Source organism: Dasypus novemcinctus, chromosome 18 (assembly GCF_030445035.2).
Source record: "Dasypus novemcinctus isolate mDasNov1 chromosome 18, mDasNov1.1.hap2, whole genome shotgun sequence".
NCBI classification, from domain to species: domain Eukaryota; kingdom Metazoa; phylum Chordata; class Mammalia; order Cingulata; family Dasypodidae; genus Dasypus; species Dasypus novemcinctus.
In genome coordinates this window covers 58770663-58792717 of record NC_080690.1, presented here as the reverse complement: position 1 = coordinate 58792717, position 22055 = coordinate 58770663, and the positions used below count along the sequence as shown (strand labels likewise).

The following is a 22055-nucleotide window of genomic DNA, read 5'->3' as shown; positions in this document are numbered from 1 at the left end:
TTTGTTGAAATCTGGACAGTTTCATATTTTATTTTTTATTTTTAAAAAGATTTATTTATTTATTTCTCTCCCCCCACCCCCCGTTACATGGTCTACTCTCTCTGTCCATTCACTGTGTGTGTTCTTCTGTGTCCACTTGCATTCTTGCATCTCTTGCATCTCTTTTTGTTGAATCATCTTGCTGCATCAGCAGTCTGTGTGTGCAGCGCTACTCCTGGGTGGGCTGCGCTTTTTTTTGCGCGGGGCAGCTCTCCTTGTGGGGCACACTCCTTGTGCATGGGGAATCCCTATGCAGAGGGCACCCCTGCATGGCACAGCACTCCTTGTGCATGGGCCAGCTCACCACACAGGCCAGGAGGCCCTGGGTATTGAATCCTGGACCTCCTATATGGTAGGTGGATGCTCTATCAGTTGAGCCACATCTGCTTCCCTTCATATTTTAAGATATATCAAAATATCAAATATATTAGACATTGAGCTGTCTGTTCCTTAAGCTTGTACCCAGTAATGTTATGAGAGAGCTTTCCTTTCTAGCCAGGAACATCAACAAAAAACAAAAAACAAAACAACAAAACCCCCCACCTTTTCTATTCTTTGCAGATTGACCTATGCAAGTGTTCTCCTTGGGGGCTTATCCATAAAACAGGTTAGAGAACAGCTCTAGGCCAAAGCCTAGGGGCCATGCTAATTCTTTCTGTACATGTGTCTTGTCTTGCGCATCTGTGTGTGGCCCTGGGAATTCCCCCATCTACACAATTCCAAATGTTTCTCTTCCCTAGGAAACAGTTTCTTCATGGTCCCAGGCATCGCACTTTATGTCTTATAGCCTGTAATCTCTTTCCCTAGGTGGCACAACTTAACTTCTCTCCCACAGTGTTCTGTAGGAGAGCTCCATGGGCTGCCTTCTACATGTAGGACAAGTTCTGGGATGGTGAGTCCCTAAGGCCACCACCAGGCAGACTGGGCCAGACATATGCTCCCAGTATGTGCACAAGAGTTACTCTGCTCCCTTGGGAACCAGACCAGGGATCTGCATAGGGAGTGCAGGCTAGCTCCACACCAAGCTGGTGAGAAATGGGGGAGGGGCCAGCCAGGGTGTCAGGGGGTCCTACCACTTTTAAGTGGCTTTTTCCTTGATTTGGCACCTGACCTGTTATGCAGTCCTTTAACTGTTTTTTTTTTTTTTGAGCTTTGAGAAAAATGTTTTTGCCAGTTCTTGCTGGCTGTTTGAAGCTTCTATGAAGGAACAAAGCTCTGAAGCTTTTCACTCACCATCTTGAATGGGATGGAGCCTGTAAGCGTTTTATAAGGTTTACCTCCTTTAATCTCTACAACAACTCTTGGAGGAAGATATTTTATATGTGAGAAAACCGAGGTGCAGGAAGTTACTTGCCTATGCTCACACAGCTGGTAAAAGGCAGGATCTGGTTTTTAACCCTTAACATCATGCCATCCTGTCTCTTAGGAAATATAAGATGCACCACGAGACAGAGTCTGTTTATGATGGTCTTTGTACTTCTAAAAGCTTCATGAACTTGGCAAGTAGGAGGCTTGCTGAAGAAGACAGAGGAATCCTGAGTGGGATGAATATTCCTGACTGGGTTGGAATTCATTGTTTTTGTTCACATGGGCTCAAGAACATCCCAGGACAACGAAGCAGCAGGAAAAGGGGAAGGAATGAAGGCCAAAGGCCACTGGAGCAGCCCTGACCTGCTCCTAGCTGTTGCAGGCTGGAGACAAGCCGTGAAAGACACTTCTGGGGATTTGGGTAATGAGGTGTGTGAGGGACATCTGGTAAAATCTGTAACCATACTATTGCTGGAGATAAAAAGTGCTGAGACATGGGATGCAGAGGGCAGAGAAGCCAGGCTCTACTGGTGCTCTGGGAGAGAGGGATATGATAGGAAGAGCTGGAGTCCCAGGAAAAAGTTATTTCCCCTGCTTTTCTTTTAATTAATTATTTTAAAATAATAAATGGCTTTTATTTATTCAGGTACCAGGACCAGGGATCGAATGTGGGACCTTGTATGTGGGAAGCTGGTGTACAACCACTGAGCTACATTGGCTCCCTTGAGCTGTCTCCTTGTCTGTTCATTTGTTTTTGCTCATTTTTTGTTTGTTTTCTTTAGGAGACACCGGGAACTGAACCCGGGACCTCCCATGTGGGAGGTGGATGCTCAACTGCTTGAGCCACATCTGCTCCCAATCAATGGTTTTTAATATAATCACAATGCTGTGCATTCATAATAATTTCATTACTCCAAAAAAGAAAACTCCACACCCCTTAGCAGTCACATCTCAATCCCTCTATCCTTCTCTAGCCCTACATAACCACTAATCTAATTTCATCTTTATAAATTGATTTGTATTTTATATAAATGAAATTATACAATATGTAGTACTTTGCATCTGGCTTCTTTCACTTCACGTAATTTTTTTTGGTCTGATATTAACATCTTGTAGTATTAAAAAACATTTGTTCAGGGAAGCGGACTTGGCCCTGTGTTTAGGGCGTCCGTCTACCACATGGGAGGTCCATGGTTCAAACCCCGGGCCTCCTTGACCCGTGTGGAGCTGGCCCATGAGCAACACTGATGCATGCAGGGAGTGCCATGCCAAGCAGGATGTCCCCCGCGTAGGGGAGCCCCACGCACAAGGAGTGAGCCCTGTAAGGAGAGCCGCCCAGTGCGAAAGGAAGTGCAGCCTGCCCAGGAATGGCGCCACACACATGGAGAGCTGACACAGCAAGATGACGCAACAAAAAGAAACACAGATTCTCAGTGCTGCTGATAAGGATAGAAGTGGTCACAGAAGAACACACAGCGAGTGGACACAGAGAGCAAACAACTGGGGCAGGGGGACGGGGAGAGAAATAAATAAATAAATCTTTTAAAAAAAGCACAAACATTTGTTCAGTTTCAAAGAAAAATGGTCTTATATATGCAATTTAGTCATAATCCTATTTCACATGTGGTTTTACTATGCTATACAATCCCATGTTATATTTTTAGCTTTCCTTTAGTAATATACATGACCTTAGACTCTCCTTTTCAACCACTGTCATATGTATATAATAGCACTGCTAGTTACAAACATTATGTTGTGCTTTCACTCTGTCTCTTCATTTCCAAAGATTAACATAAATCCTTTTTACCAATTCTGCCCAAGTTTAGCCTCAGCTTTCCATTCTTTAATCTCATCCTATTTTCTGGTGACCCATATTCAAGTTAATGATTCCATGATATTACACAATGTATTTAGTTCATATTAGCTCAATCATACAAAAGTATTTGTCCTTTTGCTTCACTCAACATAATGTGCTCCAGATTCATCCATGTTGTCATACGCTTTACGATTTCAGTTTTTCTTACAGTTGCATAATATTCCATCATACGTACACACCACAGTTTGTCTATCCATTCATTGGTTGATGGACTTCCATCTTTTGGCAATCATGAATAACGCGGCTATGAACATCAGTATGCAGATATCTTTCAGGCTGTAGGGTTCCCTTTAATATTTCCGGCAGAAATGGATTATTTCTTACAACTCTCTTAGTTTCTGTTTATGAGTATTTTAAATTGAACTTCATATTTGAAGGACAGTTTTGCTGGATAAAGAATTCTTGGCTTACAATTTTTCTCTTTCAGTATCCTAATTGTATCATACTGTTGTCTTATTGTTAACATGGTTTCTGATGAGAAATCCACACTGTCTTACTGGACATCTCTTGTATGTGATGATTTGTTTCTTCTCCCTTGCTGCTCTCAGAATTTTTTCTTTATCTTTGATGTTTGACATTCTGAGTAATATGTGGCATAGGTCTATTTGCATTTATTCTAATTGGGATATGCTGTGCTTCTTGCACATGTAAGTTCATTTCTTTCATGAGAGTTGGGACTTTGACATATTCCTTTGCTTGGGCCATTTCTTCCATTTTCTTAGTATAGTTTGTAATTTTTTGCTGATGTCTAGGCATCTGATTAGGATGGTGAGTTTACTCAGATGCTCTATTTCTCTCTCTTTCATAAGGATTTAGTGGTAAGAGGTTGTGTGTTACTTCTGTTCTTTGATGCTTGGCTCAGCCTTTTCTGGGTCTTTAGGATTATCCCTGTTAGTTGCTCAAATCTGGGCCTGGACTCCGTAGTGGGTCCTGCTTCCAGGGGTCTTGGAAAGTGAGGCTGTAAAGGCCAGAAAAAGCCTCTCTTATCTACCTTTAATATCCTCACAAACACTTCCCTGGTCTCCCAGCAGATGGTGCTCTTTCAGCAGTCCTCTCAGTTCAATGCCTGGTTGGCGTGTTCGCTGCAACAAGAACTGGATCAATGTCATAGAGGATCCTGCCTGGAGGCGAAGAGCCTCGTAATTCAAACTTTCTCAGAGGCAGTTCTCCAACCTTTGTTGGCAGCCCCCCTCCCTTTTCCTGGATAGGAAATAATTCTGCTCCCTTTCTATGTCTTACACAACTAGTCCCAGTCAGTACAGAGGGAGATTGAGAGGGTCGGATCTCTTTAGACCCTTGCAGGCAAACAATGGCATGGTCCCACCTGACCTGGAAGGGCTCCTGGGACCAACTTTGTGGATCAAAAGTTGAGTCAGCCTTAGGCTTATGTCCCTCTCTCTCCTGTTTCCTGGGGAGGTGGATCCCTGGGGCCCCCTTTGTGTGTAGCCAGGCTTGAGAATTTAAAAGTGTCTATAGAGTGGGGGAGGATCCCAGCAGTTGCAGCTGCAGTTTTTAACTCACAGGTTTGCCGTTGTGGTTCTTTTCCTTTGTCCCTCTCACTTCTGGGTACTGTCTAGCCTTCCGCTGGTGTCCTAAATCCTAGAACATTTTTTTCCAGGCCAGTTTTGCCTGTCCTCTAGTTATTTTTCTGGGGAAGAAGAGAGTCTTGTGTCTTTCTAGTCTGCCATCTTCCTGGAAGTCCTCTTTCCCCCACTTTTCCACACCAGCAGTGTTTGTACCAATGCCAGGGAACATGAAATCCTACATCACAGCCATGTGACGGTCACTGTGGGGACCACACATGCCACTTGATTTGGAGGATGAGCTCCAAGACCCTCAGTCAGGCAGTACTCTGGGGTCAGGGTCAGCAGTCAGATTCAGACAGGCCCGAGTTCCTGTCTGGACTCTGCCTCTTCTTGACAGGGTGGCCTTGGCCACCTCCTTGAGTCCCAGTTTCCCCCTCTGTAAAATGTTTATAATCAAACTAATGACCTCATGTCATTGCTGGAAGGATTTTCTGAGATTGTGCGTATATATAGCCCAATGAAATAGACCCAAGAACCAGAAATAAGTCCACACAAATATGCCCAATTAGATTTTTTTCCAATTAATTTATACCTTAAGGAACAAAAGCAATTCAATGGAGGATGGGTACCCTTTTCAATAAATAGTGCAGGAGCAACTGGATATCCATAGCACAGAAAAGGAATCTCAACCAAAACCTTCTATTTTATTTACAAAAACTAACCATTAAGACAAAAATTAACTCCAAAAGGATCGTGGATTTAAATGTAAAATGTCAAACTATAAAACTTCTGGAAAAACCAAAGAAGAAAATCTTTGGGATCTAGACTAGGCAAAGAGTTCTTAGACATAACACGAAAAGTATGATGCATAAAAGGAAAAATTAATAGATTGGGCCTCATCAGATTTAAAAGCTTTTCCTCTGAAAAAGTCCCTGTTAAAAGGATGAAAGGCAAATTAAAGGCTGGGAGAGAGTATCTGCCAATCACATATCTGACAAAAGACTTGTATCTGGAACATACAATGAACTCCCAAACGCCAAAACATTAAACCTAATTAGAAAATGGGCAGAAGACACACATAGACATTTTGTCAAAGAAGATGCCATACAGATGGCGAATAAGTACATGAAAAGATGTTCAACATCATTAACCATTAGAGAATTGCAAATTAAAACCACAACGAGATACTATTACATACTTATCGGAATGGCTAAAATGAAAAGTAGTGACACCACCACATAGTGGCAAGGATGTGGAGAACCTGGATCCTTCATCCATCACTGGTGGGAATGTAAAATGGCACAGCTACTCTGGAAAACTACCCAAAACTCCTCTGGTTACCAGGAAGTGCCCAAATGCCCACCAGTGGGTGAATGGGTTAACCACACCATGGCCTCCACAATGAGAAGGAATGGACTAGTGACACACACAACTTGGCTAGATCTCAAGGAAATTATGGTCAGCAAACAAAGCTAACCTCAGGACGACACATACAGCATGAATGCATTCATGTAACATTTGTGAGATAACATAATTGTAGATATGGAGAACATTTGTGGATGCCAGGGGCTAGGGATGGGGGAAGGGAGTTGGGGCAATAGAAGGGTAACATGACAGTCTTACAGTGATGGTAGTGTTGAGTATCTTGATTGTGGTAGCTACGCACAGAAAATTGCACAGAGCTACGTGTGTGCATACACACACAAATAAATGAGTGCATCTGTGAAGTGTTAATAGGCTCTATGTTTTGCTCCAATGTCAATTTCTTGGTTTGACAGAGTACTACAGTTGTGTAAGACGTTAACTTTGGGGGAGGTTGAGAGAAGGGCACATGGGAGCACTCGTCATGGAGCAGATTGTCTCTGAGCCCTCTTGTCACCAAAGTCAGCAAGTGCTTTGCTGGTTCCTGGTAACGGAACATCTCAAATATTTCTCCTGGTGCCTCTCCTGGTGCCTGGCACACAGAAGGCTATCAGAACTCTGCTGAATGAAAGCTGAATTGTGGCCACAAGAAAAGGAAAGGGTGGGTAGGTTTCCCCCAATTTTTATAACTGAACGAGGGTTTAGTGGACTGGCACCATCTGCATGGTGTGCTCTATCCCAGACTGAACACACCAGAAACTCGGGGGGTATTTTCACAGGCCCTCCAGAGGACTGTAATGCCCACTCAGGATCGAGAACCCTGGGGCAGTGGACTGATTCGGGTCTTAAGGCAGGGGGTAATATATCTACACACTCACTCACTGGCCCACCTTCTCATCCAGGCTTCAAATACATACCGTGACTCTACCATGTGCCCGACCCTGTGCCATATGAAGAGAATACAAAGACAAACTGCAAAGTCCTAGCTCTTGGAGTGTGCCCTCTCTTGTGCATGCACACAAATATAGGCGTGCACATGTGAGTGTACACTGAAGTGGGCCAAAAGAACAGAGAAGGCTGTGGGAGGATCAGCAAAGGCTTCCTGGAGGAGCAGCACTGGAACTCAAGTGGGCCCCATGGGGCTGGACTAGGGTGAGGAGTGTGGAGAACATCCAGGTGGAGGGGAGAAGATGAGCAAGGGCTCTGAGCTGCAGATGGCCTACCTAGAAACCCAGATGTGGCCAGTGTGGCCGAAGAGTGGCACTGTACAGGGCTGGAGAGATAGGCAAGGACTTGGTGGCCACACCAAGAGGCTGGGGACAAACATGGCTAGGTAAAGAAAGACACCCCTAGCTGCTGAGTAGAGGGTGAGATCGGATGCCTGGAGCCCAGAGAGGTGGCCAGGACTGGCAGAGAGGAAAGGAAGGGTGGGCAGGAGTGAAGCTCAGGGGAGGCTGGGAAGATGGACCATGGGTATGTGAGCAGGGGCAGAAGGGGGGTGTCCAGGAAGAGGCCCGCGACTCTGGCCTGGGGATGGGGGAATGGTGGGGTGACCCCTGAGACAGGGACCTGGGAGGGAAGAGCACAGGGAGCTGCACTGAAGGCAGCTGGAGGGGGCTCTCAGCTGGGGCGGGAATCTAAAGGACCTCAAATGCCAGCCTGTACAACTTGGGTTCATCCTGGGGACACTGGAGAGTCATGGAGGGTTAGGGAAGATTTCTTGAGCTGCCAGGGGTGCATCCAAGGGGGTAGGATTGAAGCCTGGATGACCACAAAATCCGGGGAATGCTGGTGGCCTGGTTTTGGGGGCTCAGGGACTGGAGAGAGATGAATGGCGATGCTGGACGGCAGATGATCTTGCCCAAACCAGTGGTACAGGGGTCAAGAAAATGCCAATTGAGATTCAGATGCAAGGAAAGCCAATGGAGAGCCCTGCCCAGCCCGGCCTGCCCACATCTTAACAGGAGATGCAGCCAACCAACCCGCGGGGGTCCTGCGATGGCCTTCAGGGCTCACAGACCCCCCGTGATGGCATATAAAATCACGGGGTGAGTGCAGTTCCTGGGGGATAAGGGTCGACAGCTTAATTAATTCAAAAAGAGTGAAGAGATTCTGACCTTTCTGGGGATGGCTTGTATCTTGCGTAGGTGGCTGAGCCAGGAGTGGAGAAGCTCCCAGAAGGCTGTCGGTAGGGAGGGACTCTGTCGGCCCCTGCTGGTGATGCTGTGTAAGGAGTCTCTGGGAAGCTGACAGGCCTGGAAGGAGAGACAGGAGGGAGGAAGTAGGCAAGGGGTGAGCAGGGGAGCAGGGCGGCTACCTCTGTGTCCACAGAGGACAGACAGACCTATGCCCCAGACCCACCCGCAGACCACCTGCTGCCCACGCCTCGGGATGGAAGGGTGCTTGGCAAAAGGCCGAGATATCCTGGCCCCCCTTTTCCTGGTGCTGCTGCTGTGCTGGCCCCTTGGCTTCCACGGCTGTGAAGACGGCTGCCAAGGACCTGCTCTGTCCACTCCTAGGGCAAGAGGCAGTTCTGCACGTCGGAATCTTTTTTTTTCTTTTAATTTAAACCTCTCTTTTTAAAATATACTCTATGACACATACAAAAGAGTAGGTGACAGTTATATAGCATAAGAATAAAACAAACTCCGTGCACTAGGGCGATGGCAATAATTTCCACCTGCTGTTTGTGTCTCTCCTTCCCACTTCCCTGCCTGCCCCAAGAAGTAACAAATGTCTTAAATTTTGGGCTTAGTAACCCCTTGATCTTAAGAACTTATATATAAGAGTTTTGATTACAGACACAGGATTTCCCACCTCAGACCTGGCACGCCCCTACATTGGGCCCTCACTCACAGTGAACCCACAAGGAAATTAAAAGGAAGAGAGGAAGGAACAGAGGGTGGCATAAGAACAGGAAGGAAGGGAATTAATGGAGGACAGGAAGACTGGAGCAAAAGGGGGCGGGAGGGAGGATGGGGAGGAAAGTTGAGGGCAGGAGATGGGGCAGGAGGGCGGCGCCCCTCGGTAGGCCCTTACCTCTTGCTGTGCAGTGGCTGGGACTCCCGGAAGGGGACCACGGGGGCCTGCTTCGGGGGCCGGCTCAGGGACTGGGCGTGCCCAGGGGTGGTGGGGGAGGCCCACTTGGAGGTGGGGAGAGAGTTGTGGGACGCGGGCCCGCTCCACTGCCAGGGTGCATTGCTGCGGTACGGAGGCCGGCCCCCAGGGGTCGTGCTCTCCGGCTCTGCCTTGGCCTCCGAGGTATTCATGTCATGGGAATCCGGCCACCCCCTGGGAAGAAGAACTGGTGTTACTGAGGAGGCCCCAGTCCACCAGCACACAAGGGTGCCTCTGCTTCCGGACACTTGGCTGGGTTTTCCTGCCAGAGCTGAACCTATTTTAAAGGCAGAGTGGATACCCCTTTAAAGTGGACTGAAACTTACCAGCTCCGAGTCCTCACCTAGGATAGGGTCCAACACAGGGGCCACGGCTCCCAGGACCCCTCTCCCTCATCTCTCCTTCTTCCCATTCTCTCTTCTTTCCCTGCCTCTCCCTTCTCTCTGACCCAGGCCTCAAGTCTGCTGGTGGTCTCCACCGACGGGCTCGGCTGCCCAAGCAGCACTCAGGGCTGGCAAGGAGGATGCTCTCAGATTCGAAGGATAGTATCTGCCTTGTTCCAAAGAAGCTCAAAGGCAGCTGGAAGAGAAGCAGGTGACCTACTTTGCAGGGTGGTTAAAAAAAAAAAAAGCCACAAAATCCAGAACCTTGAAATAGATGCAGAACGGCCTGTGAATCCCTCCAGATGAGGCTGGCACATAAACCGCGGCTTTCCTGGCATTCTCCACCACTGCTGCGGTACAGCACGGGAGGGGGCTCTGCGCCCGAGGTGGGGGGCTGTGCTCGGGAAATCCACCTCCTAGCAGCTGTGGGAGCTGAGCTCTGAGGAGCCTTCGGCTGGCAAGCTCTCGTGCCCTCATTGATCTGCTCCTCTGTGGCTCTCCTGGGTTGCCCCAAGCCCAGGGAACTCTCGGGGCCCACCTGCAAAAGCTCTGGTGGACCTGGTGGCTCGGAGGCTATGGGCCCAGGACATGGCCACGAAGCAATCATCTGAAGGTGACCTGGGCCCCACACACCGTCCCCTCAGACTTAGGGGTTGGAGCTGACATTCGGCAGCTCCTTCCAGCCCTCTCTTGGGATTGGCTGGTGCTGATGTTACCGCCTCCAGTTACACTAACAACACAAATGCCTAACAAGAGCCGGGAGACGGGCAAGCCTGGGCAGATGTGCAGGAAGGACCAACATCACCCCTAGGCGGTGCACACCTGCTCTTCCCGCCGCCCAGCTTCCACGATCCCTTCTCCTGATAACAGGTCTGTGTGCTCTGGGTGGGGCTGGATCTACTTCCTGGCTCCAGGGATGAGCATGTGACACAGGCCCAGTCAATCAGAAAATTCTCTCCTTGGCCACAATGATTGGTGTGGAGAAAGTCATGTGTCTTAAGTGGGGCCAATCACAGCCAACACGCATCAACCCTGGAACTTTTTCTGGAAGTATTGGGGGAAATGATCTGTTTTTACTGGGGCTGCTCAGCTGGGGGACATTAAGCCCAGAGCTATGGAGGGGGGTCCTCACTGTCCCCACGAGGTGAGAGACTGCTTAAGAATGGTGCTAAGACAGGAAAAAGGACATGCCATAGAAAGACTCCTGATGAGGTTGTCTGAGTCCCTGGATAGTGGCATGCCTAAGTGCTCCTCTAGCTCCCATCTTTCCAGCTGTATGAGTCAGTAATTCTTCACCATGTTTGAATTGGTTCTGTTGCTGGTAACCAGCATCCTGGTCAATACATCACACTTCAGAATTGAGTAAATTGAGGCACAGAGCAGTTAAGTAACCTGTCCACGGTCACACAGGCCAGGAGAGGTGGAAACAGGATTTAAATGTTTAAGTTGACTCCAAAGCCACACCTTAACTACCTGCACACTACTCCACTCTGCAGTGGCCTGGGAAAGAGTGGGTAGATTTCCTGGGCCCCTGATTTCTCCCCCAGTTACTGAAAACTCTACCTTCAGCCCGGAGCTCCTGGGAGTGACTCTCAAGGACAGAAACACTGTCCAGTCATCCTGAGGGGGCACCACGGAGGAGAGCTAGTGCTCCTGGGTTAGACTGCTGGTTCAGAGCCCAGCTCTGCCACATTACCTGTGTGGCTTTGGGTGAGTAAACTCCTTCTCAGAATGTCAATGTCCTAATCTCCAAGATGGGGGAGGGTCTCCACTTCCCAGGGAGGCTGTGGCCATTCTATGCGCAGCAGCAGAGAGTTCAGGGCGTGCCAGATGCTCCACTAACAGGAGCTGCCACTGTCACCTTTCCCAGCTGACTCCCTGGACAGTTCCCCTGCTCTTCCCGCCTGCTCAGAAGCTGAAGTCTCCTCTCTGCTTCCTGCAGGCCAGCTGCACCTACCCGGGGGCTTTGGAATAAATCCCTTCCCAGCTCCTCCCCACCTTTCCCCAATGATCTGGTAACCACTGGCATCAGAATCACCTTGTGTACATGGTAAAGAAACGCAGGTTCCCGGGCCTGGCCTCAGACCATACGACTCAGGATAGACCTTTGAGTAGGGCCCAGGCATCTGCATTTCACCAAGCTACTGTGATGATTCTGATACACGCTAAAGTAAGAGAAGCCCTGCAGCATTTAGGTTTGTAAATTGTTTTTAAAGGTTAAAGTGGCATAAAAAGGTGTCCTGTCTCCTATTCCTGTTCCCCAGTTTCACTCAACAGAAGCAACCATCATTCCTAGTTCCTTCTGTATCTTCTAGAACTGTCCTGTGCAGACAAGCAAATATCATTTAAAACAGTAGTAAAACGAATAGCACACTATGCCCCTGTAGAGCATGGTGCTTCTTTTCTTCCCAGTAAGCATTTCTGCTTCCACCAACAACACTACACTAAACACTCCAGGCCAAGCTCTTGGCTGATGCAAGGGAGACGTCTGCGGCCGTGTGGGAATGCCCCCGCGGCCTGCAGACCACTCTCCCTCACTGCCCCCTTGCCTTGTTCTCTGAGGGTTATGGGAACTCCTGCCTGTCTCTTCCACTCACTCACTTGTGGGGTTTTGATTTTCCTTCACAGGGGGAAACGGCAACCCCTGACCCTCTAGAAGCCTTTGCTCTAAGTAAAAGGGATGAAAACACACCAGGCTGGCCTTCCCCGCCAGGCAGCGACATGACCATGAGCTGGAGTACCTTCTTGACCCGTGCATGCATGCGCTCAGGTTGCCAGGACGCTCTGCTCTGCAAAGTCCTCCCGGCTACCTGGGCCACCTCTGGCCCAGAGACTCAGGGCTCAGGCAAGAACCAGGTTTGCTGCCTGGGTGAGGGGAAGGCCCCGGGTTCTCTACTCAACAGCGCTGCTAAGCTGTGAGCTGAAGGGCACCAAGTCAGAAGGCACGCCGTGACGAGCCTGGCTGGTGGCGGTGGGCATTTCACCTTGGAGCTGGGGTTATCAGCTCTGCAGATGAGGTCAGCCAGGCACTGCTACCACTTGAAGAACAAAAACTACCCAAGTCCTAACCTATCCCTGCAAATAGGAGCTCCTGTTTTGGTGGCTGCTTTTTAAGGGAGCACGAGGACAGTCTTTCTTCTAAACAGAGCAGGGAGCCTGCAGTCTCTTACTGCTGCTTCGGTTGGTCCCTCCGCGCATGACTGGGGACACCTCTGCAGCCTCTCAAGTAGTCCCCAGATTCTGGAGAGTCATCTGGCAGGCAAGGCTGGCCCTCGTGTGCACATGTCTAAGTGTGCGTGTGTGTGCAGAGCGAGGCAGAGGGGTTGTGTCCTTGACTGAGAAGCGTAACTGCCAAGGACCTCAGCTGGGGTTACCTGTGGCTGGACTTGCCCCTGCAGAGATCTGGGTGGGTATGGTGGGGCCTTGGCTCTGAGTGGAAGTGGAGGAGACACAGGAAGAAGGTTGAAAGAAGGGTGCCTGGGACTTGACTGACGTCCTGAGGTTGAGGGGCTGTGGAAAGGGGGTGGCCAAGCCCTTGGTGTCAGGGTTTCGGCTCATCTGAGTTCAGAGCAAGCAGGACTTTGGAAGGTGGCAATGGAGCAATCACAACTTGTGCGCCCATAGCTCTCAACAGCCTGTGGAGGCAGCAGAGTGTAATGGAGATGGGTAGGCCTGGATTTGAGCTCTGATCTGCCACTTGCTAGCTGTGCAACTCTGCAAAGTGATTTGGCTGCTCTGGGCCTCAGTTCTTGCATCTGTAAAATGGGGCTGCCCTGGTGTGAGGTCAGCGAGGTCATAGGTGAATACAGCACTCAGGGTCACCTCATCTCAGGTCTTCCCTGGGGCTTGCTCTGCTCAGCCACACGGGCCTCTTTTGGGTTCGTCACTAAGCCAAGGGCCTTTGTTCTTACCCCAAGGCCTTTATGATGGCTGCTCCCTGCCTGCAAGGTCTTTCTGGCTCCTTCTCACCTTTTTTTTTTTTTTTTTTTTTAAGATTTATTTTATTTATTTCTCTCCCCTTCCCCCTTCCCCGTTGTCTGCTCTCTTGTGTCCACTTGCTGTGTGTTCTTCTGTGTCCACTTGCATTCTTGGCAGCACTGGGAATCTGTGACTCTTTTTTGTTGCAACATCTTGCTGCATCAGCTCTGTGTGTGTGCAGAACCACTCCTGGGTGGGCTGCGCTTCTTTCGCACTGAGCAGCTCTCCTTGCAGGGCGCACTCCTTGCATGTGGGACTCCCCTATGCGGGGAACACCTCTGCATGGCATGGCACTCCTTCTGCGTGGCAGCACTGTGTGTGGGCCAGCTCACCACATGGGCCAGAGGGCCCTGGGTTTGAACCCTGGACCTCCCATGTGGCAGGTGGACGCTCTATCAGTTGAGCCACATCTGTTTCTCTCCTCATCTTCAGTCCTCTCCTGACCACCTTGTCCCAAGCCAGGTTATGCTCTTTATTTTCCTCACATCCAGTATCTAATGGCTAATATTTCTAGAGTTCCCAGTGCTTGGAACACATATTCTCTCTCTCCTCGGTCACTTCTGGAGGTTGCTAGGGTACCAACTCATTATTCTGAAAACTGCATTTATCTCGCTTTTCCTGTACAAGTTATACCTCAAGGTAATCAAATAGCTACTAAAGCAAAGTTCCTCTTGGAAGAAATCAGCCAAAAGAGAAGGAAGGAAGGATAGCGTGGAGGTCACCACTCTGTGACTTTATGAAATAGCAGACCTAGGCAATGGCCACAAACGGCTACTAACACCATGAGGAGCAACACTGAGGGAAACTTAGAGCCATGGGTCAGGCTGCCACCACCTGAACCCTCACACTGCCCTCAGCCCCGCTCACAGAGGGACCTCCAGGCACAGGCTGCCTCCGGATGATGCACACTCAGGAAGTGCTGTTCTCAAGGAAATTTAACCAGAATCCGACCAAGCGCCTATACAAAATTATTGGTTTATGGGAAATACATGTGACAAAGGAACAGGTTAAAGGGGATGCAACCAGCCAAATCCAGAAAGGAGGACATTTGGAAGACATATCAACCAAATGCCATGAGAGGATCTCAAAGAACAAAACAACTGTTTTTTTTTTTTTTTCAATTATCTGACCCAATAGGGGAACATCCAGTATTTACTGGCTAATACTTTGCATAGATTGGGTAGATGATATTAAGGAATTATTGCTAAAATTTTTAGAGGCAATTTTTAATAAAAAGGTCTTTCTTGGAGAGATACATTCCAAAGTCTGGGATTGTTTCAGATAGATAATTCAAGGTGAGCTGTAGAGATTAAAAAAATAAAAAATAAATAAATAAATTGGCCACATTTGGTAAGTGTTGAAACGGGGGGTTTAGTAAAACTCCAAGAGGGCAGACGCTTTATTTGGCTCACTGCTGTGTCCCCAGCATAAAGAATGGCGCCTGTCCTGAGCAGAGGCTCAGTAAATACGCACCGAGCCAAAGAGTGAAGCAAAGTCACTTTTAACTATGTCCTCCACCTAGAAAGTGGGAATGAGGGTGCCAACCCCTGGGGTCATTGTGAAGGGGGAAGAGGAGGGCAGCAACTGAGGCCCAGTGACAGTCTCCACCGCCATCACCACCACCACTCTTCCTGCTGAGAAAGGGCGCGTCCTTCCCCCTCCTCTGTGGCCTCAAGGGACAGCGCTGGTGAGGCCTCTTGCCTGCACTCTGGGCGCTGCCCGCCCCTTCCACTCCCCGGCTCCCACCTTGCGGGGCGGGTGCCCTTACCGCCGGGGTGTGCCGTCGTCGAAAGGGGGGATGATGACCACCTTGACGGTGACAGAGGTGCGCAGCAGGTCGATCATCTGGTCGTGGGTCAGCGTGACCACGGCCACCTTGCAGATCTCCACCAGCCGGCTGCCTTGCCGGAGGCCGGCCTGCCAGGCAAACCCATAGTCCTCCACTTCAGCCACGGTTCCATCGTACTTCACGTGGAAGCCCAGCTGCCCGAGCCCGTTCCGCCGCAGCGTCATGTCCACGGTCTCCCAGCCATTGGTCATTACCTGCAGGCAACAGGGAAGTCTTGCCTCAGAAGCTGTTCTGAGTCAGCTCTTCTGGAAGGCCCTGGTCAGATTGCCCCGTTTGAGCCAAACACCTTGCTGACTTCCGTCCCCCCACCCAGGAGGGTGATGCTTCACCCATTCCTAGCCCAAGATCCTGATTTCTGGAGAGGAAATGCAGATATGCAGCCTTGTGACTCATTACCTCACAGACACCGTGGCAGTCAGGAGCGGTGCTCTCCCAACCGTGCTGCTGCCTCCCTCCTTCCCGGCGTGTGGTGGGACTGCACGTGTTGGTGCCTTTATGGTTTGGTGGGGCTGTGGAACTTGTTTTGGGAAGCAAGTTGTGAGTGGAATTGGTGAGTTGTGAGTGGAATTGGTGTGTCATCTGTCCCAGGGTATTTAGCTGCCTTGGGGGGGGGGCCGAACGTCTCCGTGTGTCTTTTCTCTCTGCCGCAGCGACTGGCACTCTTCTAGATAGGGGCTGTTTGGAGCAATGTGGAGCGGAGTCCCCAGCTGAACCCAGGGGGGATGCAGAGAATGAGCAAGAAAGAAACCTTCGTTGTTTTAGGAGGGTACAATAACTAACCAAAATATGTGGGAGAAGCAACAGAAAAGCAATACTGGCATCTTTTCTAGCCTGGGGGTTCAAATCATGTTCTTTCATGGCATCATTTTTGGAAGCACAAAACCCTCCCCCAACTCCTCTTTAGACCTTCCCCAAAAGTGGGCTGACCAGACCACGAGGCCTTCTTCCCGTTACTCCCTACTTCATCTGTGTGTGATTTTTCTCATGGTGTTTTACCATAAGACACGAGGACTCACTGAACTGAAGTCCCAGTTCTTCAGCATTCTGCTGATGCCTCCCCCCCCCCCCCCAGGGAAAAAAAGATGAACATGCTATGGCTATTAAACCATTTACATCAAGATCTGTCTTCTCTTTCCTGAAAATTGCACTAAGGAAAGAGAACATATAAAGCTTCAAATTCCTGTGAGAAGCCGCTCTGCCTAAAAATGCTGTGATTTAACGAACCAATTTGAGCAGTGGCTTTCACACTTTTCTGGCCACCACTCACAGTAAGGAATAAGTTTACATCACAAACCAGTCTACGTGCCACACAGTTCTTCCTCCTCCTCCACCCCACATATATATGAACAGTCCTTGCAATCCAAATCCATCGCATTCCTAAGCAGGAAAGCAAGAAGCGAGGGCTTCAATGGGACCAGATTCATTTGAAAATGTAACCAAATCTGTGCAGTTCCTGATTTGGGTAATGGAGAGTTTGGGAAGGAGGGCAACAAGGATATCTGAAACCATGTGTCACAAAACAGTACTTACCCTTACTTGCTGGGACGCACTCTGGTACTTTTATTTTGGGGGGGAGTCGTAGGGGAGGAGTGTGAACTAAGCCCCCCACTACCACCAATTATGCAGTTGAGTTTCCCATGTTCGGGGAAATCGCAGGGGACAGCACATCCAGAGTGCAAAGGATAAGTCTTGCCCTGGGAAAACCACTTTTGTGATCACAGTATCACCCCTGCCAGGTGAGTACTGCACTCTGATACTTTTTACGCTTTCCTATCTTATCTTTTAAAACTATTGGTTGAGACACAGTAACTGATGTCACAATTCATCAGTGGGAGGCACCTGTTCACTTGATTAAAGAATTATTAATTTTTTTTACATGTGATTAACAACAATGCTATTCTTTAAGAGTCGGTCTTTTAAAGAGAAGTACTGAAATATTTATAGATGAAATGATATATGAGATTTTGGATTTGCTTCAAATTAATCAGGGGAAAGGTAAGGGAGGAGCGGGTGGAACAAGATTGGCAGTGGGCTGGGAACTACTGAGGCTGGGGATAGGAATGGGGGTTCATTATACTATTTCTTCTGATCTTGTATATGTTTGGAAATTTCCATGACTAAAAAGTTAAAATAATTGGTTTGGAAGGAACGCTTACTGCTTACTGTCTTGGAAGAGAAAGTTGTGACTGGAGTCACCTCTGCCCATTACCTTTTTTTTTTTTAAGATTTATTTTATTTATTCCCCCCCCCCCCCTTCCCCCATTTGCCCTGTTGTCTGCTCTCTCTGTCCATTCGCTGTGTGTTCTGCTTGTATTCTCATTAGGTGGCTCTGGGAACCGATCCTGGGACCTTCCGGAGTGGGAGAGAGGTGATTACTCCCTTCCTGCCCATTACTTTTGGTTTGAGTCAGATTCTCCCTTTGAAGTAGTCACCCCTGGCCAAAGAATGTGGCTGTGGGTTATAAAAAAACCTGTGTGTCCACTCACTCCCACGACTGATTAGGCCACACCAAGCCAGGGAGACCTGGGGTATTTTGACAGGAAGGACCCCTCCCTCCACAGAACCCTGGGTAGGCAACAAGTGGAACACAGCTGTGGCGGGGACGCCTCACTGCCCTCCACCATCCACTCCTCTGTTCTTCTTTTGAGGAAAGAGGGTTCTGATGGGCACACGGCCACCTAGGTTTTCAGCCTCCCCTGCAGCTGGGAGTGGACATATGACTAGGTTTGGGCCTAGAAGTGCTGGAACTTCTACCTCATGTTCTTAAAAACAAAACTGCTAGCCTCTGCAGGCAGAGATGGAATCTGAGAGTGACCCAGTTTTGACCAATAAGTACAATACTAATAAGGGAAAGGAGGAGCAATGAGTCAGAAGAAGCCTGAGACCTACCTGCCTTGCCCAGGCTGAGTGCTAACTACAGAGAAACGCTCAACTTACTGCAGTTCCTGGATTTTGCAGTCTCTTTATTTTAGCAGCCTGGTCTGTAACTACCCACTACAGCTGCTTTGGATCATTTTAGGTAGGGAACAGAGAGAAAACAGAAGTCCTCTTTGGCTGTTCTGTCTCTTAGTGTCCTAAAATTCTGATCCTCTTTGCTTTTTTAAATTTTTAAAAATTGTAATAAAATGCATATAACTATGTCACCATTTTAAAGTATATGATTCAGGGGCACTTAGTACATTCACAATGTTGTGCAATCATCACCGTTATCTAGTTCCTGAACATTTTTATCACTCCGAAAAGAAAACCTGTATTCATTAAGCAATCACTTTCCATTCCCTTCCCCAAGCCCCTGGCAACCTCTAATTGACTTTCTGTTCCTATGAATTTGCCTCTTTTGGATATTTCGTATAAATGAAATCATACACTATGTGGCCTTCTGTGTCTGGCTTCTTTCACTTAGCATCCCCTTTGCTTTTATAAAGAATCAAAGCAAGCTCCAGCCAGAAAAGAGAACCATCCCTGATTTTACAAGCTTCTGGCAGGGCCATATGGCATAAGGAACATCTCATGAGACCAAATAGAGAAAGCAAAATTTTGGATCTGTTAGCGTGAGAGAGAGTGAGCTTCCCAGTGCTATGTCATCCAGCCACATTCTCCCAACTAGCACATCCGAACCCCATCTAAAGATGGCACTGACCACCCCACTTCAGCTGACTGCTGTCCTGTGCAGCTGTGGGCCCTGAGTAGCCAGATCCCCCGATTTATTTCAAGAGAAGCCAGGAAGCTTTCATAGGAAAGCTTCCAAGCAGTAAACGTTGGTGACTAATTATAAAAGCACATTTAAAAAAAACATGTCTGGAGGCTGTATCCAACCTGTGGGTCTGAGACCTTCTCCTCACCTAGTTTAGGTCCCTGTGATAGGTCCTCCTGGCATTCTCCACACCCCTGTTCTAACCTCTTTGCAATCCCTTATTCAAGATGTGCCTTGGTTGGGGGCTGCCCCGACGGCAGGGCCTGGGCCCCTGACGGTCACTGCTGTGTCCCTGCACTGCCCAGCCCGGGGCCAGGCACATCATGAGGCTAGATGCAGTAATAATGAAGTGATGGGGCTGGTTCAGATTGGCTGGGTCTAAACCCTCGCTCCGTGAGGGGAGGGGTGGGTTTCTCACCGCTGAGGACTTCACAAAGAGCTCACTGTCACGAGGTTTATGATGGGTCTGTCCCTTCCCAGGAGATGCCTTACATCATCGTTTCCGTCCTAGGCCGCTGGCTCCTCAGTGAGTTTAGAGGCACTGAGATGGGGGGAAGGGGCAGGTGGGAATGTGCCTGGGTGTGGGCATAGGATGGAGGGGCACAGAGAGGATGTGGGTAAAATGTGCCACCTGGCACACTGCCGGCACGGTTGCTGCTTGAACAACAGAATTTGGGAAGGTTAGAAAGCCTAATGCTTAAGAACCTGGATCCCTAATTCACTCTGGGGCCTGGGTAAGTCACTTCACTTCTGGGCCTCAGTTTCCTCATCCATAAAGGAGGGATGATAATGGCACATCTCTCACTGGGCTCACATGGCTAGCCCCCACAACGTTCACTCTTGTTATCACCACAGAATCACACCCATGCATTTGCTCATTCAATAAACATTCTCTTGAGAGTCTACAATGTGCCAGATGCTGGCCTAGACGCTGGAGACATGGCAGTGAACAAATATCTAAGTATATGTCAGATGGTAGTAAAGTAGGGTAAAGCTCAGGGCCAGCTGGGGGGGGGTGTGCTGCAATTTTAGATAATAAGGCCTCATGATAAGGTGACATTTGACCAAAGCCCTCTATGAGAGGAGGGGATCTGGGGGAAAGAGTGTGCTAGTGAGAAAGCACAGGCATTGCAAAGGCTGTGAGGCTGGATGCATGCCTAACATACTCTGGAAACAGCAGAGGTCTGTGTGGCTGGGGCAGAGAGGGTGATGGAAAGACGAGGGCAGAGAGGCCAGCTGGGAGCCAGGTCAGGCAGGGCCTCATGGGCCCCTGAGGGACTGATTTATACCTAGAGTGAGCAGAGTAGTGATGTGATCAGATGCCTCTGACTACCATGCTGTGAAAAGACCGAAGGTGGAGGCAAGGGAGACTAGCGCAGAGGCTACAAGAGCCCGGGAGAGAGAACGGCAGCTCAGGGGAGGCTGGGCTGTGGAAAGGGGAGAAGTAGTTGGAGTCTGCCTAATTTTTGAAGGTAGAGCTGACAAGCCTTGCTGACAGATTGGATGTGGGTATGAGGGAAAGAGAAGAGCCGAGGTTGATGCCAATGCCAAGGCTTTTGCCCTTGACAAATGGGATGATGGAGGTGTCCTTTACTTAGAAAGGAAAACTCTGGGAGGAATGGGGAGGAAAACCAGATATTTGCCTTTGGACATGTTATGTTTCAGTGGTCTACTGAGCACCTGGGGGGGAGATGCTGACTAAGCAGATACTAGTCTCAAGTTTGGGCACAAATAGGTTTATGGAGTCAGAAAAACCTCAACTCCTACCCAGCTCTGCCACCTACTAGTTGTGTGACCTTATGTGAGTAACTCTACCTCTCTGAGCCTCAATTTCCTTATCGGTCAAGTGGGGATAAGAAGAGTATCTACACTTCATAGGGTGGGTGTGAGAATTATGTAAAATCAAGCATAGAAAATCTTAGTGCAATAAATCCATTCAACCAACCAACTCATCAGTATTCTACTATGTGCCAGCCCTGATCTATGTATATGGGATAAGCAAGTGAGCAAAACAGATTAAGAAAACAAAAACAAAAACAAAAACAGATTAAGGCCCTGGTTTGTGGAGCTCACATACTAGTGGGAAATCTAAACACTAGCTATTAATGTGACGTGAAAAAGGGCTTTACCAATCCAACCTGAACTTAAAAGGAGAGTGCAGAGGCCCAGAAGACAGCCACCAGCAACAGTGGCGCCTAGAAGTCACGGTCCACCTGGCCAGGCAAGCTTTCTGGGCAACATGACACATCCAATTCCTTAGACTTTCATATGAGGTCAGATGATTACTGTTCCCATTTTTCAGAAGAGGAAACTGAATCACAGAGCAGTGAAGTCACTTGCTCAAAGACACAAAGCTGGTAAGTTGTAGAGCCAGGATTTGAAGCCAGGCCTTCTGGTTCTAGAACTCATGGTCTTAACTATTATGTTACACAGTCTCTTTTTAGCATGCATATGACATGCTGCTCTGCCAAACCTGAAACAGAGTTAATCTCAGACCACAGTGTTACTTCTCATGGAGCTCAGATGTGGCCTGTCTACTCAACACAATGTTTAAGGCAGCCATTACCAACTCAGTTATCATCTGTCTTGAAACCAATTGCCACTCTTGCTTTGGCCAACAGTCTAAGCCTGAACTGTCTAAGATAAGTTTAGCATACGAATTTTATGAATCTTTGTTTTTAACAGGGAAGTTAAACCATTCACATTTATTGTGATTTCTAATGTGGAAGGTATTCCTGCCATATAATTTTGTTTTATCATGCTTTCTTGTTTTCCCCCAAAATAACAAATTTGCTCATGTGTTATGTAAACACCAAACATGGACACATGAAGTTTTATAAATATGTACAAAATAACTAACAATGACAAATTTATACAAACATAGTCATTACAACTTCATGTGCCTATGAAGCAGCATTGGAAT

The 22055-nt window shown here is 48.5% G+C and overlaps 1 protein-coding gene and 1 non-coding gene across 11 annotated transcripts in view; both read right to left on the bottom strand.

Moving 5' to 3' along the window:
• The window catches only part of SIPA1L3 (signal induced proliferation associated 1 like 3), a 255782-nt gene that overhangs the window by 65342 nt on the left and 168385 nt on the right, over nt 1–22055 (bottom strand). For 8 of the 10 annotated variants that reach the window (XM_058280161.2, XM_058280160.2, XM_071209240.1 and 5 more), the window contains 3 exons: nt 15358–15632; nt 9151–9402; nt 8229–8366 (listed from right to left, as the gene is read on the bottom strand). In XM_058280161.2, the coding sequence (XP_058136144.1) occupies nt 8229–8366; nt 9151–9402; nt 15358–15632 (665 nt within the window). The remainder of the gene's footprint in view (nt 1–8228; nt 8367–9150; nt 9403–15357; nt 15633–22055) is intronic. The other 2 variants (XM_058280163.1, XM_058280164.1) reach the window with 1 other exon arrangement.
• On the bottom strand, nt 17019–17182 carry LOC111764218 (U1 spliceosomal RNA). The gene has a single exon (XR_002796885.2). It is a non-coding gene; the product is annotated as a U1 spliceosomal RNA (small nuclear RNA).